Genomic DNA, 12,052 nt, shown 5'->3' with positions numbered 1-12,052 from the left:
AATGGAAAATAGAACAAATAGCTAATTTCTGTTCTTTCTCATTAATCATGCCACAGAAGGGAAGGTTTATTTAGCCCTGAAAATGCAAACTCTCCACAATTCTTAGTTTATACCTTGAAATTGTGATAAAATATCCCAGACTGCACAATAAGACTAAAGTGAAAACCTGGCTTATCAGTTTTCTAGCAAGCTGTGTGATGAGTATGACCTCTTGTGTTAGACATGGGAATATTCTTTTTTTTTTTTTTTTTTATTCACACAATGAAATAACCAAGACTAAATATCTAAAAGCTTGTAATAGCACTGTCCTTGCATTTCAGCAAATACACAGGATAGCAGAAGCAGAGATATAACATTTGGGACTTGTGACTTCTATATGTGAATTAGAAAATAAATGCAATAATTTCCCCATATAGCATAAAGATATCAGATACTTTAGTGTAACAAGACCTAAAAGGATATTTTTCTTCTTCTTCAGAATTCTAATATAAGCTTCCATGATCAGAGTAGATGAAGTTACAGGACAGAGACTTGGTGACTTCTAAATAAAACATGTAGATTTACAAATTTCTTAAAAGGCTTTCTAAGATAAACTAGGTCAGGACAATTTATATCCTGGTAAAATGAAAGCTTAAAAGAAAGTACCTTTAAGGAAAATTAAGGACACAGCTTGAACAAAAAAGGACAGATCGAACCTTGCCTATCTAATTTTTAACTAGTTCACAAAACATGTATTTTGAAAGCAAGCTTCAGCAAGAATGAAGCAGAATAGTAGAACAGTAGAATTAGAGAATAGTAGAAGCCCAGCTTCTCTAGGATTTTAATTTCCAAAGATTCCTGAGATTCATGCATATTTTAAAAAACAGGCAAAATGGGACAAGAAAGATAGAATTACAGCACTGTGTTTTTTTCAAAGAGAACGGAATATCTGAAACTGTGTTAAGAGTTCATATTAACTATTATGGACTATAATAGCCTGTTCATTCTTAAGAATGAAAGCACTTTTTATCTTGGCCATTGGTGTTCAGGGAAATTAGTGCAATATTGAGCATCCAGATACGCTTCCGTGTAACTTAATAACTGAAGTATTTTTTCATTTGTGCAATGAAGTGTGTGTAGATTTTTATTCAAAACTTGGTTGTAAGACAAATTTTTACTTATCACAAGACATTATGATTTTGTGTATTGTATATATTCCGACTTATGAGTGCTTTTTCAAAATAGCATGCTATGCAAACATAGCTAAATTTTGGTCTGTCTCTAAATAATTTATCTATATTGTAACCCATGATAATCACTACATTAGTGAGGCTTGTTTCATTGTGTGACTGATACGTGTATTACTTTAAAAGCTACATCTTGATTAGGAATTAACTTTAAAATTTTATAACAGAGCATATTTAAAAACTTTGCTAATGACACTGCCTCACTCATCTTTCTAACCTACAACTCATCTAAGGATTTCAAAGGAAATTGAATGTCACAGGAGACACAGAAATTACAAAGATGCAGGCTTTTGTCCTAGAAAGGCTGGTGGATTTTGCCTTTAATATTGCCGAGAAATTAAAGATGTAAGGAAATCTTTCATGCTATCAAATATTGACTGGGGAAAAAAATAAGGAAGAAAAAAATAAATATACACCCCTTATAGTCTTGCCTAGTTGACATCTGACAGGAATGACACAGCTGTAACAAGGTAAATCACTTCTCATTTTCATAATTCTTTCCTTAAATAATCTTTCCTTAAATATATGGAGAAAGCAGACTTTACCTGACGCAGACATGGCTCTGCCTAACGGAGCTGCCAGAGCAGATTACTCAGTGGGGGCTTGGGAGGCAAAGAAAGGGGAAAAGGCAAAATGGCAGCATACAACCAACTTGAGGACCGTGCAGGCAGTGCACGGCGGGGAGCCGCAGGCGGAGGGCAGCTACTCAGTGACACCGGTCCCGTTTCCCGGTACAGCTCCTGCCGACCCGGCGGAGCAGCTCTGCAGCCCTCGAACCACCCCCGGCTGCCGCCCCGGCCGCGCCTCTCCCTCCTCCGGCTGCGGGAGGAAGGAGCAGCCGGCAGAAGCCGCGGGTCCCCCGACCCGTCCTTCGGGACAGGCCCGGGATGTGCCGGGGAGGGCTCCCCGCCCCGCCCCGCGCCGCGGCCCCTTCCCGCTCTCTGCGGCCCGGGGCGGCGGGCGCGCAGCGAGCCCCGCGCTGTGTTTTGCAGGGCGGCGGCGGCGGCGGCGCTGCTGGACAGCTCCGGAGCGCGACGCGGCGCCCATGTTCCGGAGACGGCGCAGATGTGAGTGGGGAGCCGGGGAGAGCCGCCGGGGAGAGCCGCGGCGGAGCCCCTCCGCCGACAGGCGGGGGAGATCCCGGGAGCGAGCGCGCTCCCCGCCCCCGGGAAGCCCCGGGTTTCCGCGGCGCGGGCGGGGCGGGCGGGGGGCGAGGGCAGCCCTCACCTGCGGGGGGCGGGAGGCGGGATCCCCGCGGGCGGGGGCCCCGCGCCCCCGCTGACGGCGCGGCCGCCCCGCCCCCGCCAGGTGACGTGATGCCCGTTGTTTTGGTGCGCCCGACCAATCGGACGCGGCGGCTGGATTCTACGGGAGCCGGGATGGGCCCGTCGTGGCGGCAGCAGGACGCTCCCCTGCCGACCGTCACGCATTGCGCAGGGTGCACTACCGCCCGGTCCTCCTGCGGCTTTAACGGCCCCGGCATGGACCCGCCGCGCCACTTCCCGGCGGGCTTCGGCCCCGAGCAGCAGCAGCCGCAGCAGCAGCACCACCAGCAACAGCAGCAGCAGCGCCCGCCGGCGCCGCCGCACTGCCAGCAGCACGGCCAGGACAAGCAGAGCCTCCAGCAGCAGCAGCAGCAGCAGCAGCAGAGCCCGTGCCTCCAGTGCAACAACTGCGCCTACTACGGGGCTGCTGCGGCAGCCGCGGGGGATAACCTGCCCCTGCTGCTCCGCGCCTCCTCGCCGCTTTCGGGCGCCTTTCGGACGCACTCCTCGCCGCTGTCTTCCGCCGCCTCCTCCCGGCACGGCAGCCAGCTGAACGTCAGCGAGTTCACCCCGTCCAGCCATGCTGGCGCGTCCAGACAGCCTCACCAATATTCCCAGTACCACCAGTGCCATAGCCTGCAGCAGCAGCAGGCAGCCAGCCCCAGCAGCAGTGTCAGCAGCAGCAGCACTCACCACCATCATCACCACCACCATCACCACCACCATCACCAGCAGCAGCAGCGCCGGGAGAGCAACCCCTTCACCGAAATAGCCATGAGCAGCTGCAGGTACAACGGCGGCGTCATGCGGCCGCTCAGCAACCTGAGCTCGTCCCGCAGGAACCTGCACGATCTGGACTCCGAGTCGCAGCCGCTCCAGGCGCCGCTCGCCAGCCCCGCCGCCGCCGGCTCTGCCCCCGCCGCCGGCAGCCCCGCCGCCCCGGAGATCGTGGTCTCCAAGCCCGAACACAACAACTCCAACAACCTGGCGCTGTACAGCTCCGCCGGCCCCGGCCCCGGCCCCGGCACGGGAAGCTCCAACAACGGCGGGGGCAAGTCCAGCAAGAAGAAGAACCAGAACATCGGCTACAAGCTGGGACACCGCCGGGCTCTCTTCGAGAAGCGTAAGCGCCTCAGCGACTACGCGCTCATCTTCGGCATGTTCGGCATCGTCGTCATGGTCATCGAGACCGAACTCTCCTGGGGCGCCTACACCAAGGTACCAGCTCGGCGGCAGCCGGTCCCACCGCCCGCGGCCCCCGCCCCGTCCCCGTCCCGTGGTGTCCCGCCGTCTCCTCGGGCCGGGGTGGCGGCGGGGCGGAGCGGCCCGCGCATGGGATCTCTGAGGAACGGCGGTGTCTTTCTCTTGCAGGAGTCTCTGTATTCCCTCGCTCTGAAATGCCTTATTAGCCTCTCCACGATTATCCTGCTCGGGCTCATCATCGTGTACCACGCAAGAGAAATCCAGGTAACGTTTCCTTCTGTGGGTCAGGGAGTGTTGCTGGCTCGGGGTGGGGGGTGCGAGGCGGTTTGTCCAGGGGAGCTGCGGCGGTAAGTACTGGGCACGTCCTGCCGCTTCAGAAGGCAAACGTGGTCTCTGCAAGCCTGCCGAAGTTGGTGAATGGACCTCAGCCCTGGAGACGGGCACCAAGCGACGGGCAGAGAGCAGCCAGGAAGCTTTGCCTGCTGGGGAATTCTGCCTGCTAGGAACTGTTGTCTGCAGTTGTGCTATTGGATTGCCTAGCCTTAAGGTTATAACCTGCTTTCCAGGTGATGTGCCTGTCGTCTCCTGCAGCAGATGTGCAGCAATAGTCTTTTATTTTTCAGTGACTAAATTTCATGCTGTGCATGTTCTCTTGACGGTAAGGTTAATGGTCTTCACTGTGCAAGGTATGTAATCCTCAGTGAGCTGTCTGAAATAGGAGTATACTCTAGGAGAGTGTTTAAAAGGAGGGGGGAGATTTGAGATTTGATTTGTTTTATTTAATGCTGTAGTGTCTAGGAATGTGACCAGAGAAAAGTGTTAAGAAGAAAAGGGCTAAAGGTAAGAGGAACATAAAGGTCAAAGATATAGAATAAATCTCACAGATACTGTCACAGGTTCTGTCCAGGTGACTTAGTCCTAATTTCAGCTTCAATTTTTTTTTGACCAAGAAATTAAAATGTAGCATTTAATCTCAACCAACTGTACAACAGACAGAATTCAAAGTTTTGAAGGGAAAAAACCTTACTCATAGATATAGTGCCTTTGCTTTTTCAGAGACTCCTTGAGCTGAAGACTGAAATGTCAGGTTTCAAGGGCAATGAAGACTTTTCCACTGGTACCAGTCAGTTAAATAAAAAATAAAATATTAAGCATTGTATACTACAATTCTTCTTCTGTGCAAATGAGTGCATGTAGTTTCGATATGAGATGGTACATAGTCTCCTTGACACTCACACTTGGGGTAGTGTTTGAAAAGTATTATGTCACTGAAGACTTTTTCCCTAATTGAATCCTGCTGTACAGTTTTTGCACATGCAAAACTTCTTTTCCTGGCTCAGAACCCATTTTTTTCTGTGTTAATGCCAAAGGTATTGAAAGCTGTTTAATGATATTGTATTGAATAAACAAGTATGCTGTAGAGAGAACAAATTTATAAACTACAAGAGTACTGAGGAACAGGTTTCTTTATCAGTATAAAAATAAATAAGTAGCACCCCTGCAGTGTGGGATCCTTATCTGGTCTATCTTCCCACAAATGTTTCTTCAGGCATGAATCTCAAAGCTTAAAACAAGCCCTCTCTAAATGTTTAAAATATTCTATGCATTTTTCAGAAACTTTAAGTGAAGAATTTTGTGGAAGATAAATAATTGAATGAAATAGTTGAATGAAAATGAAATAACTAGGTCTGTGCAGGTACCCCAGCTTATACTGAATAGTTACTCCGAGATTATATTATTTGTTGGGTTTTTTCAGGAAAATATTTTAAAATTTTCATTGTCTTAGGAATCAGATCCCTTATGGATCAAAAAAAAAATATTTTCAAAAAATTGTCATTCCATTTTGTTTTTGTTTTTTTTTTAACTGATTGTTTTAAATAACTTCCTTATGTATGCAACTCCATGGCAGGAGTTGTTCAATCATACGGCTTAATCATGGTTAATGTGGTTTTCAGTGCCACCGGACAGAGCACAAGTATACCTACCTGCAAAGCAGCAATACCCCATGTTTCAGAATGAGAGACACCAGAAACTGCAGTAGTCATGACAGTGCCTGGAGGAGCTGCAGCTTCAAGGGGTTCTGTCATCCAAATCAAAAGTGAAGTTCTCTGTTTCAAGGAGTTTGTTACAAGGAAAGGATGTAGTACCCTTTGTAGCTCTTAGATATCTGCTCACTTTTGAATTTTAGCATAGTATGTTTTTCTGCACACACTTGACTTTTAAAAAATATGATGATGTGAGTGCAGGGCAAAGGCTGTATCAATTCTATGGTAATAAAATATATGTTGCACTAGACACCAGGGGAAAATGATATCTTTAAAATCTCTTGGCTAAGTGCATAATGTACATTGTGTTCTCCAGGCAAAGGAAGATACTGTGTAACCCTGATAATGTAATGTTTTTAAAATAACCTTTAAAGCAGACTGTTTTCTGAAGGCAGACATGTCATTTGTTCAAGAAAACATTCTGCTCTGTGCAGAAGAATGAATAAGGTCTGTAGAACAGAGCCCACAGTTGGTTGGTTGTGTCCTGGAGGACTTTTTGCACCAGCTATTTGTCAGTCTGTTCCCGTTGAAACATTCTTTTCTCATTATTATCTGAAACATACTTAAATATTTCTTATAGTGTAAATAAGCAGGAATTCATTGAGAGAGGAAAATTTGTTCTGTAGAGCAGAAGAAGGCGGTTGTATTCACCTTGCGGCTGTGGTGTCTTTCATACTCTGGTGGGAGTAGGCCAACCTTTGCATAAGTAGATTTTTCTACAAAGCATGAAGCAAAAAAAAAAAAGTTGGGGAATAAGGAGCGGACAGTTTAGTAATTATTACTGAGTGCAGGATGAATACTGACTGAGAAACTCCTGTTGACCTAGAATGCTGGCAAGTGGAAGTCAGCTTTTTCATTCTTCTCAGTAGTCTTTGACCTTGATTTATTGGTAGGAAGATCAAACAGCCATGCTGCAAGGATATCCGTGGGACGGTGCCTAGCAGCACAGCAGGTGGCTTTAGTCTTCTCTTGAAGTGACATTACTTGTATGTTTTGTTTTAAAAAATCAGCCAGTTAAACCAGTCTCTACAGTTTGCCTGCCCCAGACTTGCTGCCTTTTTTAAGGGAGTTGGGAGGGAAGTTTATAAAGGTTTGCCAAGATTCTTCCCAAGCCGAGAAGTGGTACAGCAGCGTAAGACAAGTGAGTTTTGGTCTTATCCCGCGGTCAGACCGCGGTGGGTGCGCGGTGGGGTGCTCGGGTGCGGCCGGGGCGGTGTGCAGCCGCCGCTTCAGCACCGCGGACAGCTCCGCGCGGAGCGCCCGGCTCGGCGCCGCGCCCCGGAGCCCGGGCATGGCTCTGCCCCTGGCAGACCAACGTCTCCAGAAGGGTGGTAGCTGCGGTGTGCAGACAGGGCTAACTGTAGGGGTGCTGAGTAGCCTTTGTGAAATACTGGAACTGTTTAAACATTTTCCACAAATATGTTTTCAGTGATGACGCTGTATTAGCCAGACTCCAGGAGTAAAAATGTGAGCTGTTATGAATTTTAATAAATGTGAGTTAGTGTTAGGAATGCAGTCAAGGTCAGTTGGAAACAGTTGGGTTCAAATGCTAATTCATAGCTTAATTTATCATTTCCCGAAAAGAGGATAAAAATTGTGAGCATTTGCTTCACGTCCTTCCCCCTTCTAGAAAAAATCCTAATGAGAAACAGTAACAGAATTGGACTTGAGGATAGTGATAACCACAAAATGTGTGTTCATTTTCGTTCCATTTTTGTTGTGTCTATAATGATGTTAAAAACATTACACTTGGGAGATAATGAAATATGCATTGCTCTCTCTCCAGGCCTGTGTGGTTGTTGATTCAGTTCTTCAGAGCAAGTGCTTTGTGTTTGAAAGATCAATGGGAAAAATGTAATTCATCATTATCCCACACTAGAACAGGTATTTCTCTGACTGTTACTCCGGTTGAGAGTTTGAAGAGGTGAAAGAGGGAAGAGCTAAAAAGACATTACCCAATTTTCATAATAATTTTTGATATACTAATTATCCACTTCATGCATAAACAGTTTGTTACTTAATACTATTTTACATAATTAAAGCAGAGGCTGTATGTAACATAATTAAAATTGTATTCTTTAGAACTTACTGATCCATTCCACATTCCTCTAGCGGAATTCAATCCATAAATAAAAGGGAATTTAAGAAAGTTTTGAGTGGGGGTTTTCAAGGTAAATGTGCAGTTTTTCTCATTTTGTTTAAAAATGGACCTCTCTGCGTGTCTCTAGATGATTAGAGATAGAAATGCACTATCTTTTTAACTATTCACCCCTGAACTAATACTGACACTTTCTTGTATTACAAAGAGCAAAAGGATTAAATCAAAAGTCTGTGAGACTGCCATTCAGTGTTTTGTTGGGCATTCCACCACAGCCGAGTATTTCTTCAGAGATGGTGGTCAGTGGAAGAATATATCCACTGGAACACTTCTTTAATGCTGGCCTGCTTATTGTACCCTTTCTGTAAATAAACATACTACCTGTCCTGAATAATAGTAACGTGAGTATTGCTAACCTGTGCTGTCTCAGACAGCATCTGAGCTTCTTTTACTTTTTCCTGATACATATGCTGTCACTCGTACAGAATCATGAGAGTTTGTTGGTATTTGTTAAAGCAAATAGAAATCTCACGTGTGTGTGCATATATCCGCTGAAGTTTGTAACCACTTGTAAAATGTATTGCTTGTTTTCACTTCGATAGAACACCTGTTTGTTGGTATTTGTTAAAGCAAATAGAAATCTCACGTGTGTGTGCGTATATCCGCTGAAGTTTGTAACCACTTTTAAAATGTATTGCTTGTTTTTACTTCGATAGAACACCTGCGGAAAGGCTTGGAAACTCCAAGGTTAAGTTTAAGTTATTGCTTGCATAGCAGAGCCTCACAGGGCTGCAGGAAAAAAGCAATATCAGTCCCGACAGGTCTGAAGTGGTGGGAAAACGTGCTACTGATAGATTTGGAGTGAAACATTTTCAGTTGTCATTGCCTTTCTATAAAACTGCCACAGCTGAGAGCCCAAATATCTTGCTGAAGAATCAAGAATCTTCTTTTCCATGTGCCTGAATACTAGAAAAAATTGAACAAGCAGTATCAGGTAACAGAAAAGAATGATAATACATAATACCTGTTTATTGTGCAAATACATCCCATAGTGCATGATGATAATAAGCACAGTTTATGGGAGTTTCATTATTTTACTGGCATAAGTGAAAAGTTTTACTGTAAAAATTGTGCACTTGTGAACCGTTAAACTGCCTTACAGTTTCTTGTCATAAGAAGTAATGCTTGTTCTATAGATCAACTTATTTATTTTTTATTTATCTGTTATTTATTTGTTTCTATCCATGTCATTGTTTTGCCTTCACTGGAGTGGTACATGTGCATTTCATTGTCTTGCTAACAATATTTTGACTGTGTGGAGTACAACTTGTCTTTGCTTAGATGTATTGAAGCATCAGGGATTGCTCACACAGACTGTAAATCTTCAGCTTGAGAAATTAATGAGTTTGACTAAGAGCACAGAGAGCAAGTCTGATGGAAAATGGCTGCAAATCAAGAAATAAACTTAGAGTGTTACTTAGTCTGATCTGAGGTCTCTTGAGAATCAGTGATTTTTTTTCTAATTATACTAATAGATTTTGAGTCAAGCAACAACAAACTTATTGTGTGGCAGTTTATCAAGGATATGGTAACTTCATGTTCAGATTCAAAAATTCCCCTTTACCAATTAAATTTAATACTCATTTCACTTCTGTAATGAACTGCACAAAATCATACAGGAATCCAAGGAATCACTCAGGAATCCAATATCACCATATTTGACAAATTAACAGCATATCTGTCAAGTTAACAATGTAGAGTTTTTTTGTGAAAACAGTAAGTTTCAGTTCCGTTCAGTACATTTTTGATAGTTTTATGTGTAGATCCTGTTGATGTAAGAAACACTGCAGGTGCCTGTTGTCTCTGAGAAGCAGCACCGGAATGCATATGGCATGGAAGGCAGGCTTGAAAATCCTTTCATGGTGATCAGCCTTGGAAGGGGCAGTAAGGTTAAACATGTATTATGCCTCTATTTCCAATAGGCTTCATTAGATTGTAGAAGGAGGTGGTACGTGGTGCTCAGTACACTGAGTGGTTGCTCCAGCCATACCTGTTTATTTATATCTGATGTTGTTCTAGCCATTTCTTAATGAAGCTGTTAGAAGTTTTTCAAGACATGACAATGCATTATGAGGTGTGAGAAGGTATGTCATTGTCGCTGTTAGAAGAAAGAGAGCATTGAGAACGTTTGTAACCAGGAATCAGATTTTGGATTTGTATAAATTCTGTAGCTTAGCTGAAATGAACAGATGCTCTTGTCTGCAGTGTTAGATGCATTCTGCATGCCTATATTAATGTGAAATTATTGTACATGTCAGATCTTTCAGCTGTGGGACCATCAAATTAGGAAATTCTATCAGGTACTTGACTACAGCTCTTTTTTGCCTGACTTTAAGTGAAAGTGTGCCAGAAGTGACAAGTGTACATAAATGCCTTTTTGGTTTTGGTTCTGGTTTGTGTGTGATCTACTAAATGTAGTATCTTGGGCTTTGAGTTTGATTTGAGATGTTTTTGACATCTGTTTTGTGTGAAGATCAGAACAGGAATGGCTGCTGTTTAGGACTCTGGAGAATTAAAAGGTTCTCTTTCAATCAACTGTTTTCACTGTTGATGATGAAAGTTGTCACCTTCCCTTAGTAGAGGACAAAATATTGCTCTGAGCCTATGAAGTTCCTTTTAAGATGTAAATTACCACTAAGAGAAGAGGCTGTAACTGATCTTGTAACTAGCATTCAGGTAAGCTGGAAATATTGATCGCTGTAAAAAAAATTAATTAAAAATTTATAAAGTGTTCAGGATTTTTGTGAGGAAGTTTTCACAGCTTTTTGTTGGGGTGCTTCCCCCCTCACTGCTGCCGGCGGTGCTGGCCTGTGCAGCCGGGCGAGTCAGAGACCAAGAGGTCAGCAGTAGCCGCTGCAGCTTTTTTCTATGGAAAAGAGAAAAATTGCATATCATGGTAACACACACAAATAGAATTGAATTTTTCTCATGCCTTTTTTAATGTAATAATTTACATGACATTACATTGAAAAATATGAATGGGAAAACTTCTGTTCAGTAAAAATGATATGAGAAATATAGATCAAATCCTTAACACATAAGGAGTGCTCTAAATTGAAATGCTCTAAAGATCCAGTTAATTTAAATACCTACAGATATAGATAGATTTCTTAGTGTGATTATTCCTCATAGAGAATTATTATGTGTTCTTGATTCAGTTGTGTAAATTGACCTTGTTCCATTGTTGTAATGAAAGCCACATTAAGAGATTCCTTCCTGTGTCTCTCAGATGATCAGAAGCAACTGTCACAGGAACACTCTTTACAGCTTAGAAATAATTATTTTGTAAATGGAACAGTTAAATATGAACATCTTATATTTTAAACTAGTGTGTCTGAGCCCAGACTTTTGCAAACAAAATGTTCAGTTAATATCATGCCTAAATATTTTCATAGTTGCAGAGTATCACACATTTGTAACTAACTGATTCATTCTCTTCTTTCTGCTTGAACAGTCCCTGCAATTGTGCCCTTCATCTGTGAGGAAACAGTTGTTAATAAGCATAGTTTTATATTGATATTTAGTAGAAGGGCGTGAGTATTATATATTCCATGAAGGAGTGAGAGAATTGGGTTCTGAAGAGCGATGTCTGTATCTTCTAAGGTGCTTTCTCATCTCTTTCATTTTGTTGGAGACAGACCGATCTTTTGGAATTAAATTTCTTTTAAGGAAATTCTAAACCTTTTCATGACGTATGGAAACACACTTATGTGTTCCATATACAAATAATTTTATATTTTGATGTCCTGCTCTTAATCTTTTAAGAGTAATGTGTTCTGGGTTTGGTTGTTGGTTTTTTTTTCCCCTACAGAAACATATTAAAACAAAACCTTGTGTCAAAGTGGCAGCTTCTGAAATGTTATCTATACTAGTACTATAGAGTTATCTTGATGTACAGGGGAGAGCTGGGTTCTTTGTTATGTACTGACCAACAGAACTTTTTATGGAATTCTAATTGAATACAATCATAAGATTACTGAAGGCTGCAGGAACCATGAGGGTCAAAAACAGAGTTAAGAGGCTGTATAGTGTAACTTCTTAAGTATAGTTCCTCTTCAAAAGCTCTGCTTGTGAAAGAATATATTTGAAATAAAAAATAAGTGAGAAATAAATATATGTGGGCTCATATCTACAGATTTTATTTTCACCTGTGTA

General features: G+C 43.0%; 1 protein-coding gene across 4 annotated transcripts in view; it reads left to right on the top strand.

Moving 5' to 3' along the window:
* The first annotated feature begins 650 nt into the window (after nucleotides 1-650).
* The window catches only part of KCNN2 (potassium calcium-activated channel subfamily N member 2), a 72,306-nt gene continuing 60,904 nt past the window's right edge, over nucleotides 651-12,052 (top strand). For 2 of the 4 annotated variants that reach the window (XM_039733117.1, XM_039733116.1), the window contains exons 1-3: nucleotides 653-2,293; nucleotides 2,535-3,709; nucleotides 3,863-3,958. In XM_039733117.1, coding sequence (XP_039589051.1) covers nucleotides 1,783-2,293; nucleotides 2,535-3,709; nucleotides 3,863-3,958 — 1,782 coding nt within the window. In that variant the 5' untranslated portion in view covers nucleotides 653-1,782. Of the gene's footprint in view, nucleotides 3,710-3,862; nucleotides 3,959-12,052 lie in introns of all 4 variants that reach the window. The other 2 variants (XM_039733119.1, XM_039733118.1) reach the window with 2 other exon arrangements.

This window comes from Passer montanus, unplaced genomic scaffold, assembly GCF_014805655.1.
Source record: "Passer montanus isolate IOZ18808 unplaced genomic scaffold, ASM1480565v1 scaffold83, whole genome shotgun sequence".
Classification (NCBI taxonomy): domain Eukaryota; kingdom Metazoa; phylum Chordata; class Aves; order Passeriformes; family Passeridae; genus Passer; species Passer montanus.
This window is presented reverse-complemented; position numbering and strand designations above follow the sequence as displayed.